The sequence below is a fragment of the Phodopus roborovskii genome, unplaced genomic scaffold, assembly GCF_943737965.1.
Source record: "Phodopus roborovskii unplaced genomic scaffold, PHOROB, whole genome shotgun sequence".
NCBI classification, from domain to species: Eukaryota; Metazoa; Chordata; class Mammalia; order Rodentia; family Cricetidae; genus Phodopus; species Phodopus roborovskii.
In genome coordinates, this window is record NW_026126622.1 from 535836 (window position 1) to 558252 (window position 22417).

General features: G+C 41.6%; 1 protein-coding gene across 2 annotated transcripts in view; it reads right to left on the reverse strand.

Moving 5' to 3' along the window:
- Positions 1 to 2645: 2645 nt before the first annotated feature.
- LOC127238019 (neuronal acetylcholine receptor subunit alpha-7) overlaps positions 2646 to 22417 on the reverse strand; it is a 127340-nt gene continuing 107568 nt past the window's right edge. For both annotated transcript variants that reach the window (XM_051206477.1, XM_051206476.1), the window contains 6 exons: positions 15235 to 15314; positions 12352 to 12519; positions 10828 to 11022; positions 9822 to 9908; positions 8777 to 8886; positions 2646 to 3172 (listed from right to left, as the gene is read on the reverse strand). In XM_051206477.1, coding sequence (XP_051062434.1) covers positions 2654 to 3172; positions 8777 to 8886; positions 9822 to 9908; positions 10828 to 11022; positions 12352 to 12519; positions 15235 to 15314 — 1159 coding nt within the window. In that variant the 3' untranslated portion in view covers positions 2646 to 2653. The remainder of the gene's footprint in view (positions 3173 to 8776; positions 8887 to 9821; positions 9909 to 10827; positions 11023 to 12351; positions 12520 to 15234; positions 15315 to 22417) is intronic.

A 22417-nucleotide genomic window follows, 5' to 3' on the forward strand; every position in this document is an offset into this window, starting at 1 on the left:
TGAATTAAAAGTTATAAAGGTAAACAAATGAAAATATTGTGTTATAGAAAAAAATATGAGGAAATTTATTGGTAAACTCAACATGGAGAAGACCTTCTAGAGGGCAATCTTATGTTCTACAAAGGGAAACGAATAAACTAGCAACATAGAATTTTACTTTTTCTATATGTCAATAAATACACAGTCAATAAATAGCATCCAAAACAAGTGCCAAATAAAAATTAAAAGAATAAAAAACTGAAATTTGTATAAAAGATAGAAATATAAAATTGAATTTACCAAAATATGTTTGAAAAGTTCAACCTTGCTCATGGTAAAATGAACTAAAATGAGAATACTGTTGCCTCATCATTTTTGTCCAGACATATTAGGAAGGGAAAAATTAAATATGAAAATATTTAAAATTAAAATGAGAATCTGGCCCTTTAACTATACTCTGGGTGGTAGTATCCACTGGCCAGTTCACAGATGATGAAAATATTTATCAAAAGTCTAATGCACATAGTCTTACACCCAGTAGTTCCATTTCTAAACTGGAATTTATACCAAGACATAGCCACAAAAAATATGGCAAAGTATACACCAAACTGCTAACTACAGACTTGTGTATAAAAATAAAACCAGGAAATATTGTAGCTATGTGCTCACCACTAAAAAGCTAACCCAACAAAATGTAAGCCACCGATGAAGTGGAACACTATTAAGCTATTAAGAGGAATGAGGTAGACCTTTAGATACCATTATGGAAAGCTCTCTAGAACAAAACACTAGACGCAAAGCACCTTTCAAGCACGAGAGTTCTAGAAAAGCAACAACAAAGTCTCTCCACCTTTTTCTCCCTCTCTCTGTCCCCACCTTTCCTTCTTCCTCTCTAAAATTGTTCCTAGAAGGAACTGGAAGCAAGGGGGAGACAATTTTGAACCATATACATCATCTAACTATGAGCATAGCTAGTCTTTACCATTAATTTTACAATGGTGATAATTGTTAGATAGTCAAAGCAAAGGCTAGGGTTAGATTTTTAACTAACAGTAAGACTCAAAAACCTGTTCTTTAAGTATCAAAACACACTTATTTGTTTCCAGTTACTTTAATAAAAAGACATAACACCAGCAAAAAAAAAAAAATGTGAATCAATTATTGATACTGGATGTAACAGATACATGCTAGGGAATACCCTGGTCCAGATGGTGAGTGCTGAAACCAACAAAGTCTCTGCATTTGTTCATACTCTATATTATCTCCTCTTTTCACACTCTCTTACTCACGGTATAACAGTACCACCAAGCCTTCATCTAATAAATGGCTGGGGAAAGTGTTTTTTGTTTGTTTGGTTTTTTGTTTAGAGAATTCTAATCATCCCTCATGATCTCATGACTCCATCTCTGGGGGGAGCACTGCCTGATATAGTTTTAAATGTCAAGAAGATCAACAACATAACAGAAGAGTTTTTCTTGGTGAAGAATCCTTGACCCCATTAACGAAGAGAAGTGCAAACAGACACAGCAAGACCCTAACTCAGAAGAAAAACATACACACACATCAACAGTCCCTCATCTATCCCTAGAGATTCCATGCTTTGACCAAGTCAGCTTTATAACTGAAGCCATGGGAAAGCAGCTCCCAGGAGGAAGCCAGATCCTGATGCCACTAGCTTAGTATCCAGCTACATCACCTCTCCCCATCTCCTGGCACTCAGTAGCTCAAAAGGGCCTTACCTGCTTCCCTGTAGCACCAACATGGGGGAAAGCCACAGGACATGTTCACTTAGCATGCACTTGTACAGATGCAGACTTCTGAAACTAGTTAGGTATGACATGCAGAGCAACTAACAGGCTCTTATTTTAAAGACACACACAAAAAGGTTTAGCTAAGCACCAGCTACTTGCTGGTTACCACATTCAGAACTCTATTTGCCCTTCAGCTTTTGCACAATAAAACCAACTCACTTAAACCTTCAGAACAGATACACAGCATGAAGCTTGAGATCTACAGGGGCCACAGCCTCCAACTGCTTTATTTTTATTTTTTTTGGCAAGGGCTAGTCCTAGTTTAGAACTGACACATCCTGTGTGCTAATTTCATTGACAGTACAGATCTACAGGAATCAGCTTGATCAAAGCATTTAGAAGGTCAACTTGTTCTTGGGTGTAAAGTTGGTCATTAGTAAAGAAAAAAGGTAAGTTAAATCACAGCAAAACCTGGAGAGAAATGAATTTGTGTTTCCAAGGACATTGTTGAAATAGACCCAGTGAGTGTTACTCAGCCTTGCTTTTCACTCAGGTCTGTGCATGGCATAGGCAGACAGTGAATTCTCCTGTGAGCCGGTGACAAGGGGCAGGCAGACAATCAACTAGATAGGCCTCAATGGGCCAACTAGAACCACTGCAATCCACCTTGCAGAGCTGTCCACAGAGGGCAAATGACCGCTTAGTGCCCCTGCTGAAGGCAAGGCTATGCCAGTGGTAAGTGTGAGAGGAGAAAACAGAGGGTGCTGGAATCTTTTTAGTTAAAGTAACCAGGAAACTAAGTCTCAGGACTGACAGCTACATGGATTCTTCAGAGTTGTTCCACTTAGCACAATATGGGGTTAAGACCCCAATTCTTACCCTCCAGATACATTCCCTATCTGTACATCTTCTATGCAGTGACATTAAGCAAAGTCTTTGGAGACAGCCTCCACGAAGTTTGGGGCCGACATGAGAATGCCAATGGTGCAGATGATGGTAAAGACCGAAAAGGCCATGAGGCACAAGCGGTCCACCACACAGGCTGCAAACTTCCACTCACTACAGATCACTTCACTCTCATCCTGGCAGCGGAAGCGGTTGGCGATGTAGCGGACCTCCTCCAGGATCTTGGCCAGGTCAGTGTCCCCATTAGGGGGGTGTGCACCACGCAGGAGATGCTCGTCATGTGTTGGAGAGCAAGCCAAACGACCACACACAACCCCAGAGTCTGGAGTTGGAGCACAGTGTATGCCCTCCAGGCCTCGGAAGCCAATGTAGAGCAGGTTGCCGTTGCTGGTGGGTGGCCCAGCACCTGCGCTCAGCTCCACACTGGCCAGACTACAGCGGCGAGCCTTATGCTGACAGGCTGGCCGCACCTTGTCCTCCCCAGGCCTCTTCATGCGCAGGAACCATGCACACCAGTTCAGAAGAATGATCCTGGTCTACAAAGACAATAGGATGTCAAGAGTTGCCCACAGTTGTGTATCAGCTGCACCCCACAGTAATGTGGCCCACAATGGGAGCTCGCTTTACAGATCCTGGGAAGCACAGGCTCTCCTGTCTTCTTAGCAAATGTATACAGCAACAGTGAGGAAACCTTGCAAGAAGGGAGTCAAAGGTGAGGTAAGACAGTGACCTATGTATGTTAATCACTGTGGGAACAAACTGAAGTTCCCCTGGGGTGGACACATTACACCCTATGAGAGAAAAAGGCAGCTAGCTCCGTAAGAGGGAAAGTCATTTCCTTTTCTGAACCTTCCTTTTTTTTACTCCCAGGAACCCTCAGATCTAATGCCCTGGCTCCCATACTGACTGTGAGGAGCCCTGGAAGGTTACTACAAGCTGAGTGAGGCTCTATAATATTTCAGATACAAAGTGGAGTCCCAGCTTGAAGCACCTTCAGGGTTCTGACTTCAGATAACCACATCTTTTGTGATAGATTCCCTGTCATTGCAAAGTTGGTTTTAAAAGTTGTGCCAAAAAATTACCAAGAGAATCAATGAGAAACACACAATGAGGTGGTAGTCTCCAATCTGTTCCCAGTAGTCAAGAGGATGTGCTGTGCTACATGAATGCCAGACTGTGAAGGCAAAGGCATGCAATAATTTGTTTTAACCTGTGTGAATGGGCTGCTGGGCCTCAGAGCCCTATGGGAAAAAAATAGCCAAGACATTGATATGGAAGAAAATTTAGGTGCTTTTAACCCAACTCATTAGGCTTTGATGATGAGCAAGACCAGGTTTGGGACAGTATATGGAAAAGGCAGAAACAGGTGTTAGCATATTTCCTATGAACAGTCCAGGCCATGAAGGCCCTCTGACAACAATGCCCCCTGCTGGTGTACACTTAATGAGTGCATGAGTGGGCAAGTTTGAATAATGCCTAAAAAAATTTTTAAATTATTTTTAAAAGGCTGAGGGCTGTAGTTGGGTATTGGAAATGTAGTTTATCAACCTGACCCTTTGAGTTTTATAAATGAACAGTGTCTGGTGCAGAGAAAATATTAAATATTTACTCTGAAAAGTTTACAGGTTTTGTGGTTTGGGAAAGCTGAAATCTCAATCTGGACAAAGAAGATTCTTGAAGGCATTCCCAGCATGTAAACAGTGGGTCTTTTCCTATCATACCTAGATGCACACTTCCTGGTCATCCTGACTCATGATTACAGGAAAATTTCCCCAGCCTCCCATCTGCAGGGGAAAATGTAAATAGTGAACTTCATGACTGCAATGCTTGCTTTCTTGGCAGTCATTTTCATGGCATCTTATAAAAAAAAAAAAATGCAAAAAGCAGGTCTGTGGATAGTGAGAAGCACAAGAAATGTCAAGCTCAGGGTTCCCAGGGCTGGGAAGCATTTCATGACCTTCTACTTCCAGTGTGGCAGACTGTATTAGGGAAAGTCCACAGCTGTAAGGACTTTTCAAAGACAGAAAACAAAAACAAAAACCAACCAAACAAACAAACAAAAAACCAAACCAAAACAAAACAAACAAACAAACAAACAAAAAAAAAAACAGAGGCTCACAGCTACCTTCTCATGAGGCTGAACATCCAGCTCAGTCATCTAGAGTCACAAAATGAGAATCAATCCCACATTTTACAGATACAAGGAGACTCAGAGAAGATACTGAATTGGCTCAAGTTCAGCCCTTCACTGTTTAGATGCCAGCAAGCCTCATTTGGCTGTCCCCAGGTCCTCTTCAGAAATCCTATCAGACACCTATTAGAAGACACCAGAAGGCCTATGCTAGATCTCAAAGGAGGCTGTCAAACTCAAAATGAATCTGAACCCAGAGGCAGCTGTGCACTCAAGAGCCCAGCAGGGTCGGTCACCTTTCCTGTCACAGGGGGGTCCAGGTATTCTCTGAGATGCATCTGCAACTAGTATGATCATGTCACCAAATCTATTTTAAATTCCATGGCTTGAATCATTAGCTTTCAAGGCTAACACATCTCCAAATGTAGAATCATCCTCTTGGTGCTTATCAAACTGTGCTCACAACCTCTCCTGTTAGCCTACAGTTTTGTCGTTACTTGAGCAAATGTCACATAATATCACTGCACCCAGCAGTATTTTCTTTATAATAGCAACAGACCATAATAAGAGTCCTTTGAAAACTGTTTGTTTCAAAGACACATGGAATGAATGGAAAATGATGCATACTTTATGAAACAAGTGAAATACACACTTATGTTTTACTTGTATCCAATTGGTTTTAACAACCTTTTTTTCTAAGAGGCTTGTAATAGACAAGTGTTTTTAATTAAGGTTCTGGGAGAATAAAGTGGTACCAGTTCATTAAAAATGGTTCTGTGTGTCAGTTTATCTTCACACCAGCCAAGATACTCAAAGAAATAAGAATGGGTGAATTTTTTTTTGTATTAGCATAAACACTAGAAAAACAGGAAATTCACTAAAATGGTTGTTAAAATGGTTGTTGTGGAACAGTATTTTGACTGGGCAAAGATGTGTTTTATTTGTTTATGCTGCATTTATTTAACGGTGTTAAGTATGTGTTACATTTATTTATGCTGCATTTGTTTAATCATGTATAGGTGTGTTGCATTTGTTTTACTTTGATTGCCTAAGGTACCTGATTGGCCTAATAAAAAGCTGAAGGGCCAATAGTTAGGCAGGAGAGGGACAAGCTGGCAGGTAAAGAGAATAAATAGGAGAAGAAATCTAGGCTCAAAAAGAATGAGAGAAGAGAGGAGAAAACAAGGAAGAAAGAGAGCGATGCCCAGGGCCAGCTAGTCAGGAAGACATCAGACAAGACATGGAAGAAGCAAGAAAAGTATAACATACAGAAAGAAAAGGTAAAAAGCTCTATGGTAAAAGGTAGTTAAAAGGAAACAGGTTAATTTTAGATAGCTAACCAGAAATGAGCCTAAACAAGGCTAAGCATTCAAAACTAATAATAAGTCTCCACATCATGATTTGGGAGCTGGTTGGTGGCCTAAAAGAAAAAGCCTGGTACAAACAGCTATCAACATTAGTGATTACATAGGACTGAGTAAAATGGAAGGCAAACTTCCTTTACTCTTTACTCTTACTTTTGAAACAAGTAATATGAAATATCAAATGGATAGGCAGAAAGACATGGCAGTCAAATATAGCTTTCCTTAAGCTGCATTTTGGCATGAGGGTGATTCCTAGATTTCCTTATGGACTTGGGTGGTACTGAATGGGTCTTCAGATAGGCTCCTTTTGGGATGGAGAACTCTGCTCTTCTTATCCTCAGACAGGAAGGCACAGCCTATCTGCAAGACTCACTAGTGGTGGTTGGAAGGGGGAGGTCAGGTCAGCTCTCTCTACCTTGGGTTTCATTCTGGAAAGGTGTGGAAAAGTATGGGCTCAGACTAAGCCCTAATCAAGGTCTCTTGGCATCAGTCAAGTGCAGAGGTTCAGATACTAGGTCCTGAATTGCCATGGAAGGTGAGAATCAGCAGATAATAGTGCCAGTCATATGCTTGCAGGTATAGGAAAATGATAGTATGACCTGGGCTGAGACCTCATCCACTTCCTTTTGGTCTCTGTAAATTACCCACTGGGAACTATTCAACTTATGTCAGGGGTTTGGGGTTAGATTGTAAACCTTTGTGTACTGATTGGATAGAAACTGGGCCCTTGCAACATTGGTTTCTGCCCCTATTAATTCTGAGAAACCTTCAGGAAAATAAAACCTGAATGTGTATTGAACATGTACAGTATTTCTCTTGCATCATTCCTTAAACAGCACTGCATAAGAACTACAGATAGGACATTTACATACCAGTAAGTCTATATGTCACCTGGAGATGATCTGCAGTACACTGGTGGATGTATACAGGTTCTGGGCAAGTGCTATACCATCTGGACAAGAAGCCTGGGAACTTTCAGACTTCTCTATTGTCAAGGGTTCAGGAATCAGGGCCCTATAGATACCAAGAAACACTCATGCTGATTCTTATGTTTTTTTCAATTTTCATTCTGTGGGAAGCTCCTACCATGTTGCTTCATGGCCACTCTTCTTCCAGCTGCTACATAGTACTCCTCAGTGGTGGTGTGGAGGGAGAACTTTTAAAGCACAATACTAGCAGGATGCACAAGCAGCCAATGTGGAGTCCGATTATGGTATAGATATGAATACTTTGTTTTGGAAAATGGATTTTCATTTATTGATACAATTTAAGGTCAATTTTATATATTGCATTTATATAAATCATTTAGAAATGTAATGTATAATTTAGTACAGATTATAGATAGTTACCTATAATAGTCAAAACTTATAGCTAGGTGAGTTAGGTTTTCTAGATATGCAGAGATGTATTTGCGATAGATAGGCATTCTTCAAACCTTTCAAAGACCTACAGAATATGGCATTTTAAATAGTTTAGGGTTTTTCTTGACAGTGAGACATAAATGCTCCTGGCAACACCACCTGCACCAGAAAGGAAGATGGAAGATGGACATCCAAGGAACACGTTAAGAAGTTACTTCCAATATGGCAAGACTAGCCATTTGGACAAGGTACTGCTCTTGTCTGAACTGTTTGACTTTAGGCTGTATAAACTGGACATGGAGGACCCACAGGAAAGTGATTGCTGATTCAAGATGGACATTGCTACAGAGTTCCTGCTTCATGAAAGAGTCTGCGAGACAGTATGCAGGTCACAGAGAAAAGTGACTGACAAGCTGCCAATGCAAGAAGACAGTTTAAAGTTTCCTGCTTTGCTGAAGAGTCTGCCAGACACACTATGGCCTATGGGCTGAAGATGGAAGATTACAAAAGAACTTCGGGTGACCAGGCAGTGAGTTGTCTCTGTCATTTCTAGAGTTTATATATTATCCTTCTGTGGTCTTTGAAGGAGTTGAAGACAGATAGTTATAGTTAGTTTTCCTTAGTTAAGTTTAAAGATAAGTTACATATAGGACTTTAGACTCACAAATATAGGATGATAGAATAGTTTTCTTTTAATCTTACTAAATGTTAATGGACTAAATATTGTTAACTGTGATTCTTATTGGATAACTGTTGTGTTATATATTTTGCTATGATAAGGTTAAAACCCTTGTTTTTATTTAGACAGAAAAGAGGTGATGATGGGAGATGTCATTCTGTATATGTTTCTCATACTGGTTAATGAATAAAGCACTGTTGGCCAATAGGAAAGGAAGATAGGAGGGACTAGGAGACAAGGAGGAAAGGGGAAGTAGTAAGGAGAAGCCAGGATGGAGAGCCTGGAGAAAACAGAACCGCCATTCCTCTGCTCTCGGTAAGACCACATGGAAATACATAGAAATGGGTTAATAATTAACACAGAGCTAGCCAATAAGAAGCAAGTAACTGCATTAATTGGGGCAGGCACGGAGGCAAGACCAGACCGGGCAGCAGGCGGAAAAACCGTACTCCTTACAGAGTCCTGATCTGGGATGCCAGTATAAAACACTGCCACTCCTACTGTACCATTTTCAAAGATGTACAGAGGGGTGAATCTGCTTAGGGGCCTAGACAATAGAAAACCTTTCAGGGAGAGCTGCCACTCTACAGGGATACAGCACATACCCACTTGGGCATTTTGCCACCGTCAGGGTCATGATGGTGATATCGCAGCACAATCACTGTCACCACCACAGACAGGCCCACGATGATCATGGTGCTGGCAAAGTACTGTGCTATGGAGAGAAGAGAGGCAGTAAGAAACCTGGTTCCCAGCAGCACCTACTGGGATGCTGGTCTCCTATAAGGGCCTCCTTATAAGGGTCATACTGAAAAACAGGCTGCAGCCCAATACCCACACATCTGGTGGAAAGGGACAGCCTAGACCTCAACGACTTCACTCCCTATCACAAAACAGAACTCTCCTACTGAAGCCTAGCCACCTCTGATGACACACCATTCCCATTCCCATGATACACTGGACTAGGAATGAGCCCTAGTTGCAGCAGTGAGAGCTGAAAACTAACCTTGCCATGGCATCCTTCACAGGATTGCATTTGTTTCCATCTAGGAAACTATGTAAATATGGGGCCCTCTTACTTCTATCACTTGCCCCTGGGCAGAAACACCTAACCTAGACAAAACCTTTGTTTCACTCCCATTTCTCTAAACACTTATTTAATTTAATAGATACTGAGTGATCTCAGGAGATAGTAGTTAAGATTAAAATGTGTGCTTTAGTTAAAAAAAATAAAACAAAAATAAAGAAACAATATCCTGTAAAAAAATGAATCTCAAATTGTAAAGTCTTTGGCTGCAAAGCTGAAAGTATGAGTGGAAGGAAAACAGGAGGAAGAAGTATTTCAGCACACACATACTTTCCCCCACCCTCGCCCTGCCCTGTCTCTCTCTTACAATGAGTCATGCTATATTCCTCTGGCTAGTCTTAAACCCCCCAACCCTGTAATCCTCCTGCCTCAGCAACACAAAAACTGAGACTACAGGTATATACCACATTTAAGGCTATTTCTTTAGTTTAAAGGCAAGCCACAAATTTGAACATCTTTTCTCTCTTTCTTGGGCCTAAGGTATAGGCCACAAATTTTTCAATAGTAACATTCCTCCTCCATGACCCTGGGAAATCCTAGGCACACATGAGTCCTTGTCTTACCTATCAAAGGCACGGAATCAGATGTTGCAGGCATGATCTCAGCCACAAGCAGCATGAAGACAGTCAGAGAAAGCAAGACAGTTATTCCTGAAACAAAAATGTGAGGAGTTCCTTAAGCAGAACAGATAACAAGGCTGGATTTCTATCTCATAGAAGCTGGCAACAGTAATTTCAAAGCACCGCATAGGTTGCTAGGGTCACACCATGAATCCCCTGGTTTCTGTACATATGGGCATATACATTTTTCTGCATACAGTTCTTTTTACCTGCCAGGGCCTAAAGGACACTCTAATGGTGACAAGTTTAGGAACCACAACTTTGAGACAATCAACCAGCATGATTACTTCTCAAGGTCTTTACTGCATTAATACTGAGAAGAATTTTACACAGCAGGATCAAGAAACTGTGTGACCAGAAGACTGGATTTCATTCAGCTCTTGACTTTGCAGCTTAATTGGCTGTGTGACCTTGAGTTAGATATTTAACATTCTAAGCTTTATGCTAAGAAGATAGAAGGCTTATGAAAGCTTTCTTCAACACTGTGAATATGTATTTATTTAGTCATTTTGTGATATAAGCAGTTTATTTTACCATTCAAACCCCCCACTTTTTATATCTTCACAGGGGAAGTAATTACAAGGAATTGCATTCCTATTGTAATGTGTACAATAATTTACAAACACAAGCTGATATTAACTTAATGTATTTCCCATCCATAGTGGAGACCCACTACCAGGAACATAGTGGGTGGTAGTGGGGGAGAAACACAGCCCATCAGAAACACAGTCCCTCGCTGTATCCTGTCTTCTTCACAACATCATGGAATCCCTGGATCCTGCCAATTCTCAGGAAGGCACTCTGTCTCCTGAAGGGGCACAACCAGGAGTTTCTGGTGTGGTGAGTCTGATCCTGCCACAAAGGTCCTTGTGTGGTAGGTCACAAGGCACTGCTTCACGGGCGACAGTGTGCTGCAGAGCTAATCTTAGAGAAGGCCTGGGACACTTACCAAGGGAGATTTTCTCCCCAGAGTCTGCAGGGAGCAAGAACACCAGCAGAGCCAGGGCTGAGATGAGCACACAGGGGATGAGCAGGTTGAGGCCATAGTAGAGTGTCCTACGTCGCATGGTTAATGTATAGGTGACATCTGGATACGGCTCTTTGCAGCATTCATAGAACTTCTCACTCCTCTTGCCAGGGATTCCTGCATGTGGGGGGGCAGAGAAAGGAGGCAGGTCATCAGGAGACACAGCTGCCTTTTGTTGCTAAGTGTGTGCTACACCAGATCACAGCCCTATAAGTGGATGACTAGGATTTAAACAAACATTTACAGGTATGCTATAGCTCAGTGACATTCAAGCAAACTAGTAGATATTCTTTTTTTTATTTTACATATTGATCCCAGTTCCCTCTCCCTTCCTCTTTCCCTCTCTCCCACCTTCTCATGCCCTACCACTCCACATGTAGGGTGATGCCCTCCAGGAGGGGTCATCTAAATCTGTCAAGTCATTTGGAGTAGGGACTAGGCCTTCTCTCCTGTCTCTAGGTTAGTAGATATTCTTTTGGTGCACTAGAAGTACTTATATAATGTCAATTCTACAGCATTATAAATGTAGTTACAAGCAGGTGCGCATAATGGTGTTTCTGTCAAACACGGAAGAAATGTACAATGTCAATAACATTGTGTCATTGATTCTGTAGTGGGCTTACTTTGTATACTGTAAGTGCATTCTATGATGCTCACACAATAGAAATCACATAATGACACTTTTTTTAATGTACACCTGATGGTGAGTGACTCAATAATATTGGTTTGGATTTAAAATATAGGTATAAAAGTCAAAATGGTCACACAGAGCGAAAAAAAATCAACTATTTCTTTTCTGAGAGATTTGCTGACAGGGCTTAAATTGCTGAGCAGGTATTGTGTCAGGAACTGTGTGCTGGAGGGAGAAGTGTCCCCAAAGTCTCACATTACCTTTCAAAGATTAAGGATGCTAGAGTGGCCAGTTTGCTTCCTGTCCTAGACAGGCCAATAGACTTAAGAAATTTACAATCACCTTGATCTATTTTCAAACTACCTGACTCAAATACTATTTTCTCACCTCATGCTAAACTGTTATAGGTCCTTTTTGCTTTAAAATCCAAAGTCCTTCAGCGGAATACTGACTTGGTGTTTAGATGAACTCTGTCTCCCAAAGTGAAAGGTTGTTCTGTAAACAAACAGTGCTGTTTGGACTTCTGATTGAACCTCACTTGTGATTTCCTTCCTTTACAGCATCAACTGCAATATGCAGCTCAACCACACTATAGGACTAGAATGGATTCCACGAGTTTACACTAGCACTGCCGGTTTAAAAGGCCCCACCATGGCTGTTTGCTGCATTCCTGCTTCTCATGCTGGACATGATAGAAAACGCTATCAAGTGTAGTCAATGAAAGGAACAGCAGAAGAATCCCCAGATTTTCAGCTCACACAGGTAGAAGGCACCTCTCTTCTGGGTTACAAGATCTCTGTTTTTGCTGGCCTTACCCATGAGATCCCATTCTCCATTGGGGATATAGCTGCTGATATCTGCCTCCTGCATCTGCAGGTCTAGGGACCACCCTCCATAGGACCAGGACCCAAACTTCAGTTTGCATTGTTGCACATCAAAAGGGAACCAGCGCACATCAATGTAGCAGGAGCTCTTGAATATGCCTATGTGAGCATGGGAAATGATCAGAAGATTAAAATGGAGCCAAATGAAACAGGCCCAGAACACAGCAGCTTCAGCAGTCCCCCCTCCTGCCCCACCCCACACACTGAACTCATGCTGGACCTATTCAGAACAAGTTGGGGTGGTTTGCCCCCCATTTTTCCTTTTGCAAAAACCCCTAGAGAAGCTCAGCCAAAGCTCTCCCACCTCTTCAAATTAAAACACAATGATAGTATCTGTTATAGAAGGCTTTCCTCAGGAAACTGCGTAAATAAATAATTATATACTTTATTTGCTGTGAGCACATTCAGACTCTAAGCAATATGAGAAAAAAGAAAGGATGCAAAAAGTCTCAGAGAAGCTGATGAAAAATGATGATGGAGTTAGGAAAAGAACTGGAAAGGTGCAGGGAGAGGATTTTCTTTTTAAGGTAACAAATTGAGAAAACATTTAGTTATCTGAAAATATATGTAGAGTGTAATTCTAACCTTCTCAGTTTCCACAGTAGGGGTGGGATAAGGTGCAAAATTGAAGACAGTGAGTTTGGACATATAGAAACATTCCACTGAAAGAAGGTGGAATTCCCAGAAGTGGCTTTCCCAGAAGGTCATGGTGAGAAGACATATACACCCGCTCCAGACTTTTGTGGCCTGTGCTCTCTGCCTATAGAAGACTGAACTGTCCTGGAAGCATGAATGACTGAAGTACTCCACTGCTAGTGCAGCAAGGGCAATACAGTTCACATTTCTTCTGCTGAATTAAAGATTAATGGAGGAAGGGATTTAAGAGCCTTACACAGTCCACTCTACTGCACACCCATGCTGAGAAAACATGATAAGGTGTGTCTCTTAGAGGTCCTTCAGATATGATTTACAATCCCACATATTTGGAGAGATGAGGCAGGAGGATGACAAGTTCAAGGCTATCCCAGGCAATTTAGTGATACTCTATCTCAAAATTAAAAGGCAGCTAGGGATAAAGCTCAGCAACAGAGTGCTTATTTAGTATACATGAGGCTCGAAATTCAATCAGCAATAATGTTTTGTGTGTGTGTGTGTGTGTGTGTGTGTGTGTGTGTGTATGTCTATATGTGTGTAAAGCATATAATATTATACACACACATCACATGCATGTGACTTACAGAATTACTTCAGATGCCAACAGAAACCTGAAAGTTATGATGGGCATTTCCTTACCATTAGTGAACTGAATTTCCCCTAGTCAAATACACTTTGAATTTTTTATTTGATTCGATTTCTGTGAAAAGACCCACAAAAAAGACAGGAAGGGCTCAAAGGTTGTCTGAGGTTTGCAGCAAGATTAGTTGACTGCCAATAGGCAAGGGATGATGAGGACATTAGAAAACTGGATTGTAATGATCCTCTGCAAATTTACTAAAACTCATGGAGTTAAGACACTTTAAATATATACTATGCATTTATCTGCCTGTTAAAAATAAACATATAAAGGGGGTGGAGAGATGGTTCAGTAGTTTAGAACACAGGCTGCTGTTGCAGAGGACCCAGGTTCCAATTCCCAGCACTCACCTGGTGGGTCAGAACCACACATTACTTCAGGGAACGTGTGCTGGAAGGCATCACATAGCGCCCTCTGCAAGGTGTCTACAGTGTGAAAGAAGGGCTGGAGTAGGCAAGCATATGATTTAAGACTGAAAGCCTGAGATGCAACACTTTGTTAATCAATATAAACATCAATGAGAGGGATATGTCTCTGCTAGATTCAACCACTTATTCACTCACTTACTGACACACAGCCACCTGCGGATGAGGAGTGATGGAATGTAAGGCAAGCAGAGATTCTGTCTACAGAATTCTTATCATCTGCTAACAGGAAGAGCACTGTAAGCAATAGTCAAAGCGATCCTCATCATGTGCAATGAGATAAGGAAGGGGTGTGTGAGTGTGTGTTATGAAGAGTTGTATATTCAAGGTGTGCATATGTTGGGAATGTGTTAGTGTGTTCTGAGTGAAGTGGCAACCCTGTGACAGTGGGTTACAGATTTGTTAGAAGCACTTTCAGTGATCAAAATGTAATTCTTGAAAATATGTTAACACATCTTCTAAATGATGAAGTGAAAAAAATTAATACCCATATGCAAAAACACACCTTGAATGTGTCTCGAAGGGCATGAAGCAGCAGTTTCCCAGGCTGTGGATTGTTCAATGAGCAGCCTGGGATCCTGAGTCCCACAGTAATGACAGGCAGGGAAACACAGTAACCCCATGAAGCTATCTATCACTAGGAGGTTAAGAGGAAGAAAAGAAAGCAGCTGATGGACAATCACCACAGGGTGCTCCCCTGAAGGCACTGGGTCTTGCATCTAACCTGAGCAACCTTGAGTTTATGAACCCAAAATACCCAGCACCATAATACCTGCCAATTTCCTGTGCCAACTGGGAGAACATGAAGGAGAAAGGCCTGCCTCTCAGGCTTATGGGTAGGATTAGAAATGACTCAACAAAAGAAGACTAGAGCGTAAATTAATGTTAATAAGGATGTAAGACAGACCATGGCAAAAACCAGCTGAAATATGATCTCAGCATCAGAGATGACATCCAGAGTGAGTTGAAGAGATATGTGAGAGTTCTGATGGGAAGGAGAGGATGGGAAGCCAACATGGAGCCAGTCCTCCCCTCAAGAGGGGAGTCCTTGGTACTTGCTTAAATTTTCTCACTGGATGGAGGAGTAGATCTTACCTGGAGGGAGATACTGGCAATGCCCAGATGCATTTACCAAGACATTGGTGTGGAATGTGGCATCAAACCGTTCATCAGCACTAGAAATAGGAAAAGGATTCATGAGCGGGAATCTCCAGGCAGTGAGTTTCTTACTGTCCTTAGATTTGTTGTGCTTATGGGTCAGAGAGTAGAGTAGCAGCTTTTTGAAGGGTTCCTGCTTGTAGCAGGGCAATCTCACACCTGTCTTGGAGAACCAGTGTTGCTCACCTGGAAGGTTGTCTTAGTGACAACCATCCAGGTGAGCAACACTGGTTCACCAAGATGTCCTGGTTTCCTTTCTCTGTTACTATTATGAAAGCAACTTAGAAAACAAAGGTGTGGGAACTGTGCAAGGAGGTCTGAGGAAGAGCCAGGAAAAGCTCTCTTGCTGGTGAGACTCGGACAGGAGAGCATCCGGTGGAATTTTCCTGGTGTTGAGCTGTCTAGGTTTTTGTTTAGAGCTATTCTATAGGGACCAGGATCACAAGGATCATCTGCTGCCAGATGATATTTGACTGTACACTTCCGGGCAGAACCGGGATCAGACGGGTCCTCTGCGGCTGGATGCTATTTGGTGGTACACCTCCAGGCATAACTACCACAAGCTGAGATCTACAACTAAAAGAATCAAAGTTGCAGGACAGCAGAATTACACCTAAGGACAATTAGAAAATTCTGTGCCTCCAGTGAGATCCGACTATCCTGCAAAACCTTCCCAAGTTTCAGCTCAGCGTTTGTCCTCTTCCGCCAGCTATTGGCCACAGGTGAGTCTGGGCCCAATCAGGGCTCTGTCTCCCCTACAACCACTCCCCAGCCCCGAACTCCCTGGGTTGGCCCCTGACCCTGCTGCTCCTGTGTCCTATCCCCATCTAGAGCACCCTTGGAGATCTGATACACCCCCACCCATTCCCACCACGAGCCTGTCCCCCCACCACATGGCCTACCCTGCCCAGGGTCCTGCCACTCTGGTTGAGCACTGGGATAGAGGGTGGAGCCAACAGTTCACCCTACTTCGGAGACTTCTCAGAGCAACTATGAACAAAGGAGACCTGCCTATCCACGTGGGACCACCTGTAATTTCCACCTGCTTGGTCTCTGACCCCACCTCCAGTCCTCTACTAGAGTCCTGGGCCCCTCCCAGAGATCCGCCTATCTCTACAGGTCTACTCTGAGTTCCTGCCTGCAAGATCCTTGATGCCCAAATCTGGGCCTCTGCTAAAGAAAGAGGCCTCAGCTGGAGAGTTCCAGTTTCCAGTGAGATCCGACTATCCTGCAAAACCTTCCCAAGTTTCAACTCAGCCTTTGTCTTTTTCTGCCAGCCATTGGCTAGAGCCATTGGCTCATGGCATCTTCTACTGGATCCTCAGCCCTGACCTCATCCTTGGGTCCCTGTCTGCTGAGAGAACTCCTAGAGAGCTTGGACCACACAGAGATACAAATATTCGATCTCTGACCCACATAAGCCCACCAGGGAAGTACCATAGAGAGAAAAGGAGACCCCACCAACACCTACTGGAAGAAGCTATGGGAAGAAGGCAATACAAGAAAACACCTAACAACAGAAAGACAAGCATGACCCCCCAGAATCTAGGGAATCTACACCAACTAGAACGGAACACAGCAACAAAGCAGAGGAAGCAGAAGGGAACGACTTAAAAATCATCAACATAAAAATGATAGAGACCCTCAAAGAAGATGTGAGAAACTCCTTTAAAGAAATGGAGGAAAAAACAAACAAAAAAGTGGAAAAAATGAACAAATTCCTTAAGTAAAGAAAGTACAGAAAGCAAAAAAAAAAAAATTAAGCAGGTGAAGGAAATCGTTCAAGACTTGAAAAATACAATAGAGAAAATAAAGACAACACAAATGGAAGGAATGCTGGAAATAGAAAACCTGGGCAAAAGATCGGAACTACAGACACAAGCATAACCAACAGAATTCAAGAGATGGAAGAGAGAATCTCAGGCGCAGAAGATAAACTAGAAGAAATAGATTCATTGACAAAAGAAAATCATAAATCCAACAAATCCTTAACACAAAACATCCAGGAAATGTGGAACACCATGAAAAGGCCAAACCTAAGAATAATAGGCATAGAGGAAGGTGAGGAAGCCCAGCTCAAAGGTGCAGAAAACATATTCAACAAAATCATCGAGGAAAACTATCCCAATCTGAAGAAGGACACGCCCATGAAAGTACAAGAAGCATACCGAACCCCAAATAGGCTGGACCATAGAAAAAAGACCCCCTCGACATATACTAAACAAACACCTAGCATACAGAATAAAGAAAGAATATTAAGAGAAGTGAAGGAAAAAGGACAGGTAACATATAAAGGCAGACTTATCAAAATTACACCTGACTTCTCCACGGAAAACCTCAAGGCCACAAGGTCCTGGATAGATGTTCTAAAAGTATTAAGAGAACACAGATGCCAGCTTAGGTTACTATATCCAGCAAAACTCTCAATCAGAATAGATGGAGAAAACAAGATATTTAACGACAAAACTTATAGTGGGAGACTTCAATACACCACTCTCAACACTAGACAGGACCACAAATCAGAAACTCAACAAAGAAACAAAAGAACTAACAGAAGTTATGTCTCAACTGGGGTTAACAGACATCTATAGAACATTCCATCAAAAGACAAAAGAATATACCTTCTTCTCTGCTCCACATGGAACCTTCTCTAAAATCGACCACATACTAGGTGCCATAACAAACCTCAACAGATACAAGAGAATAGGAATAGTCCCCTGTATCTTATCGGACCACCATGCTTTAAAATGGGAATTCAACAACAACACAAATAGCAGAAAACCTGCAAACTCATGGAAACTGAACAATGTGCAATTGCACCACTCCTGGGTCAAAGAAGAAATAAAGAAAGAAATTAAGGACTTTGTAATATTCAACGACAATGAGGACACAACATACCTGAACTTATGGGACACCTTGAAAGCAGTGGTACAAGGGAAGTTCATTGCACTAAGTGCCCATATGAAGAAAACAGAGGATAGTCACATAAGAGAATTAACAGCACAACTGAAAGCCTTAGAACAGAGAGAAGCGAACTCACCCCTTAGGAGTAGACGCCAGGAAATTATCAACTTCAGGGCTGAAATCAACAAAATAGAAACCAGGAACACAATACAAAAAAAATCAATGCAACAAAGAGTTGGTTTTTTGAGAAATTCAACAAGATAGACAAACCTTTATCCAAATTAATGAAAAAGCAGAGAGAGAACATGCAAATTAACAAAATCAGAAATGAAAAGGGGAACATGACAACGGACACAGAGGAAATCCAGACAATTTTCAGGTCATACTTTGAAAATCTGTATTCAACAAAAATTGAAAATTCAAAGGAAATGGACAAATTTCTGGATAACTATCACTTACCAAAATTAAATCAAGAACAGACAAACAACTTAAATAGACCTATAACCCGCAATGAAATAGAAGCAGTCATCGTAAACCTTCCAACCAAAAAGTCCAGGGCCAGATGGATTCAATGCAGAATTCTACCAGACATTCAAGGAAGAACTAAAACCTCTAGTCCTCAAACTGTTCCACAAGATAGAAACAAAAGGTTCATTGCCAAACTCTTTTTATGAGGCCACAATACGTTGGTACCCAAACCTCACAAAGACACAACTAAGAAAGAAAACTACAGACCAATATCCCTAATGAACATCGATGCAAAAATACTCAATAAAATACTGGCAAACCGAATTCAAGAAAACATCAGAGAAATCATCCACCATGATCAAGTAGGCTTCATCCCTGGATTGCAGGGATGGTTTAACATACGAAAATCTATCAACATGATCCACCATATAAACAAACAGAAAAAGAAAAACCATATGATTATCACCCTAGATGCAGAAAAAGCCTTCGACAAAATTCAACACCCTTTCATGATAAAGGATTTGGAGAGGTCAGGGATAACAGGAACATACCTAAATATAATAAGAGCAATGTACAGCAAACCAACTGCCAACATCAAACTAAATGGAGAGAAACTTAAGCCAATTCCTCTAAAATCAGGAACAAGACAAGGCTACCCTCTCTATATATATCTTTTCAATATCGTACTAGAAGTTCTGGCTAATGCTATAAGACAACAATAGGAGATCAAGGGCATCCAAATTGGAAAGCAAGAAGTCAAACTGTCTCTATTTGCAGATGATATGATAGTTTACATAAGCGACCCAATAAACTCTACCAGGGAACTCCTACAGCTGATAAACACCTTCAGCAAACTAGCAGGATATAAGATAAACTCAAAAAAATCAGTAGCCCTATTTTTTTCAGACAACAAAGAGACAGAGAAAGAAATCAGGAAAACATCACCCTTTACAATAGCCACAAGTAACATAAAGTATCTTGGTGTAACGCTTACCAAACAAGTAAAAGACCTTATAATAAGAACTTTGTGGCTCTAAAGAAAGAAATTAAAGAAGATCCCAGAAAATGGAAAGATCTCCCATGCTCTTGGTTAGGTAGGATAAACATAGTAAAAATGGCAATCTTGCCGAAAGCAATCTACAGATTCAATGTAATCCCCATTAAAATCCCAATTCTTCACCGACCTTGAAAGAATTATAATCAACTTTATATGGAAAAACAAAAGACCCAGGATAGACAAAACAACCCTATACAATAAAAGAACTTCAGGAGGCATCACCATTCCTGACTTTAAGCTCTATTACAGAGCTATAGTTCTGAAAACAGCTTGATACTGGCATAAAAATAGACAGTTATACCAATGGAATCGAATTGAAAATCCTGATATTAATCCACGCACCTATGAAAACCTGACTTTCGACAAAACAGCTAAAATTATACAATGGGGCATGGACAGCATCTTCAACAAATGGTGCTGGCACAATTGGATGAGGGTGTGTAGAAGACTGCAGAAAGATCCATGTCTGTCGCCATGCACAAAACTCAAGTCCAAGTGGATCAAAGACCTCAACATCAATCCAGCCACATTGAACCTCTTAGAAGAGAAAGTAGGAGGTACCCTTAAACAAATTGGTATAGGAGACTGCTTCCTAAACATAACTCCAGGGGCACAGACACTGAGAGAAACAATAAATGGGACCTCTTCAAACTTAGAAGCTTCTGTAAGGCAAAGGACACAGTGGACAAGACCAAACAGCAGTCCACAGACTGGCAAAAGATTTTCACCAATCCTATATCCGACAAAGGGCTGATCTCCGAAATATACAAAGAACTCAAGAAACTAGTCAACAAAACACCAAATAACCCTATTAGAAAATGGGGTACAGAAGTGAAGAAAGAATTCTCAATAGAGGAAATCAAAAAAGCTGATAGACACTTGAGAAAATGCTATCAGGGAAATGCAAATCAAAACAACTTTGAGATACCATCTTACCCCTGCCAGAATGGATACAATTAGAAACCCCAATGATGACTCATGTTGGAGAGGATGTGGAGAAAGTGGAACACTCCTCCACTGCTGGTGGGAGTACAAACATATACAGTCATTTTGGAGATCAGTATGGTGGTTCCTCAGGAAAATGGGAATCAGCTTACCACAGGACCCGGCAATACCCCTCTTAGGCATATACCCAAAGGATTCATATCCATGCAACAAAGACATCTGTTCAACTATGTTCATAGCAGCACTATTTGTAATAGCAAGAACCTGGAAGCAGCCTAGATGCCCCTCAACTGAAGAATGATTAATGAAGATGTGGTACATCTACACAATGGAATACTAGTCTGCAGAAAAAAATAATGGTATCTTGAAATTCGCAGGCAAGTGGATGGCACTTGAAGAAACCATCCTGAATGAGGTAACCCAGTCACAAAAAGAGGAACACAGTATGTACTCACTCACATATGGATTTTAGACGTAGATCAAAGGATCACCAGCCTATAATTCACATCACCAGAAGAACTAGGATACAAGGTGTATTCTAAAAGATTCATATAAAGTCCCTTACAGAACCGGAAAGGGACAAGTCCCCCAGAGCTCAGGGGAAGTGGGGGGGGGGTGCAACGAATGGAGAGAGAAGTAGGAGAAAATGAGGGGGAGGAAAGGAAAACATGTGCGACCAGGAAGATTGAGCCTGGTTAGGAATAGAAGACAGGAAAGGGGAGGGGGAAACACAGAGAGAGAGAGAGAGAGAACATAAAAGAGGGAGCCAATATTTGTTTGAAGATAAAATTGAACACAAAGAAAGGTCTAGAGAACTACAAGACTGCTTCCAACTAACAATTTGATCTTCCGTGGAAAGGCTACCATATATGCCCTTCCCGGATAGTGAGATCAACAACTAACTTATCCATGGAGTCCTCAACTAATGCCTGTTGGAAGCAGGAGCAAACACCCATACATAAACACTGAGTCGAAGTAGAACCCAGATGCAGATGGAGATGCAGGTAGCAGAAACACATAGAGACAGCTTACCTGAACAAGGAGGAGCTAACGGGTCCCCAGACTGATAGCTGGGAAGCCAGCATGGGACTGACTCAGGCCCCCCTGAATATGGGTCTCAGCCAGAAGGACTGAGCAGTCTAAGGGACCTCAGACAATGGAGCCAGGATGTATCCCTGGTGCACAAAAGGACTTTTCGAACACATTCCCCATGGACCTGACAGATCTACATGACCCCAACTGGATGGCATTCCCCTACATATGGAATTGGTGTGGGGGGATGGGAGGGGAGGGTGGTTCGAGTGCATGTGAGAGGGTAGAGAGGGTAAAAGGGAGGGAAGAAGGAAGGAAGGAAGGGAGGGAGGGAGAGGGAACTGGGATCGACATGTGAAATAATAAATAAAAAAAATTCTTTGACTCCAAAACTTAAGTTCAAGGACAAGTTACTAGGAAAGGGATTTCTATTTTTGTTTCCACAGAAAATGAAAAGATGTGAATTCTTTCCAGACTAATGTGGTTTGATCAAGCCAGACCACCTGAAACAGATTACCAGGTTATCCTACATTCAAAACAGCTGGACAAAGCAGCCTTTTAGACTACAGCCAGGATTTCTGAATCTTCTTCGAATCCCCAAATGACAGCGCCCCTTACCAGCAGGAAGTAGTTTGGAAAGAACAATGCCCAAATTCCCAAATATTGTCTATAAATGTTTGTTTTCATTTAAAATAAACAAATAAATAAATAAAA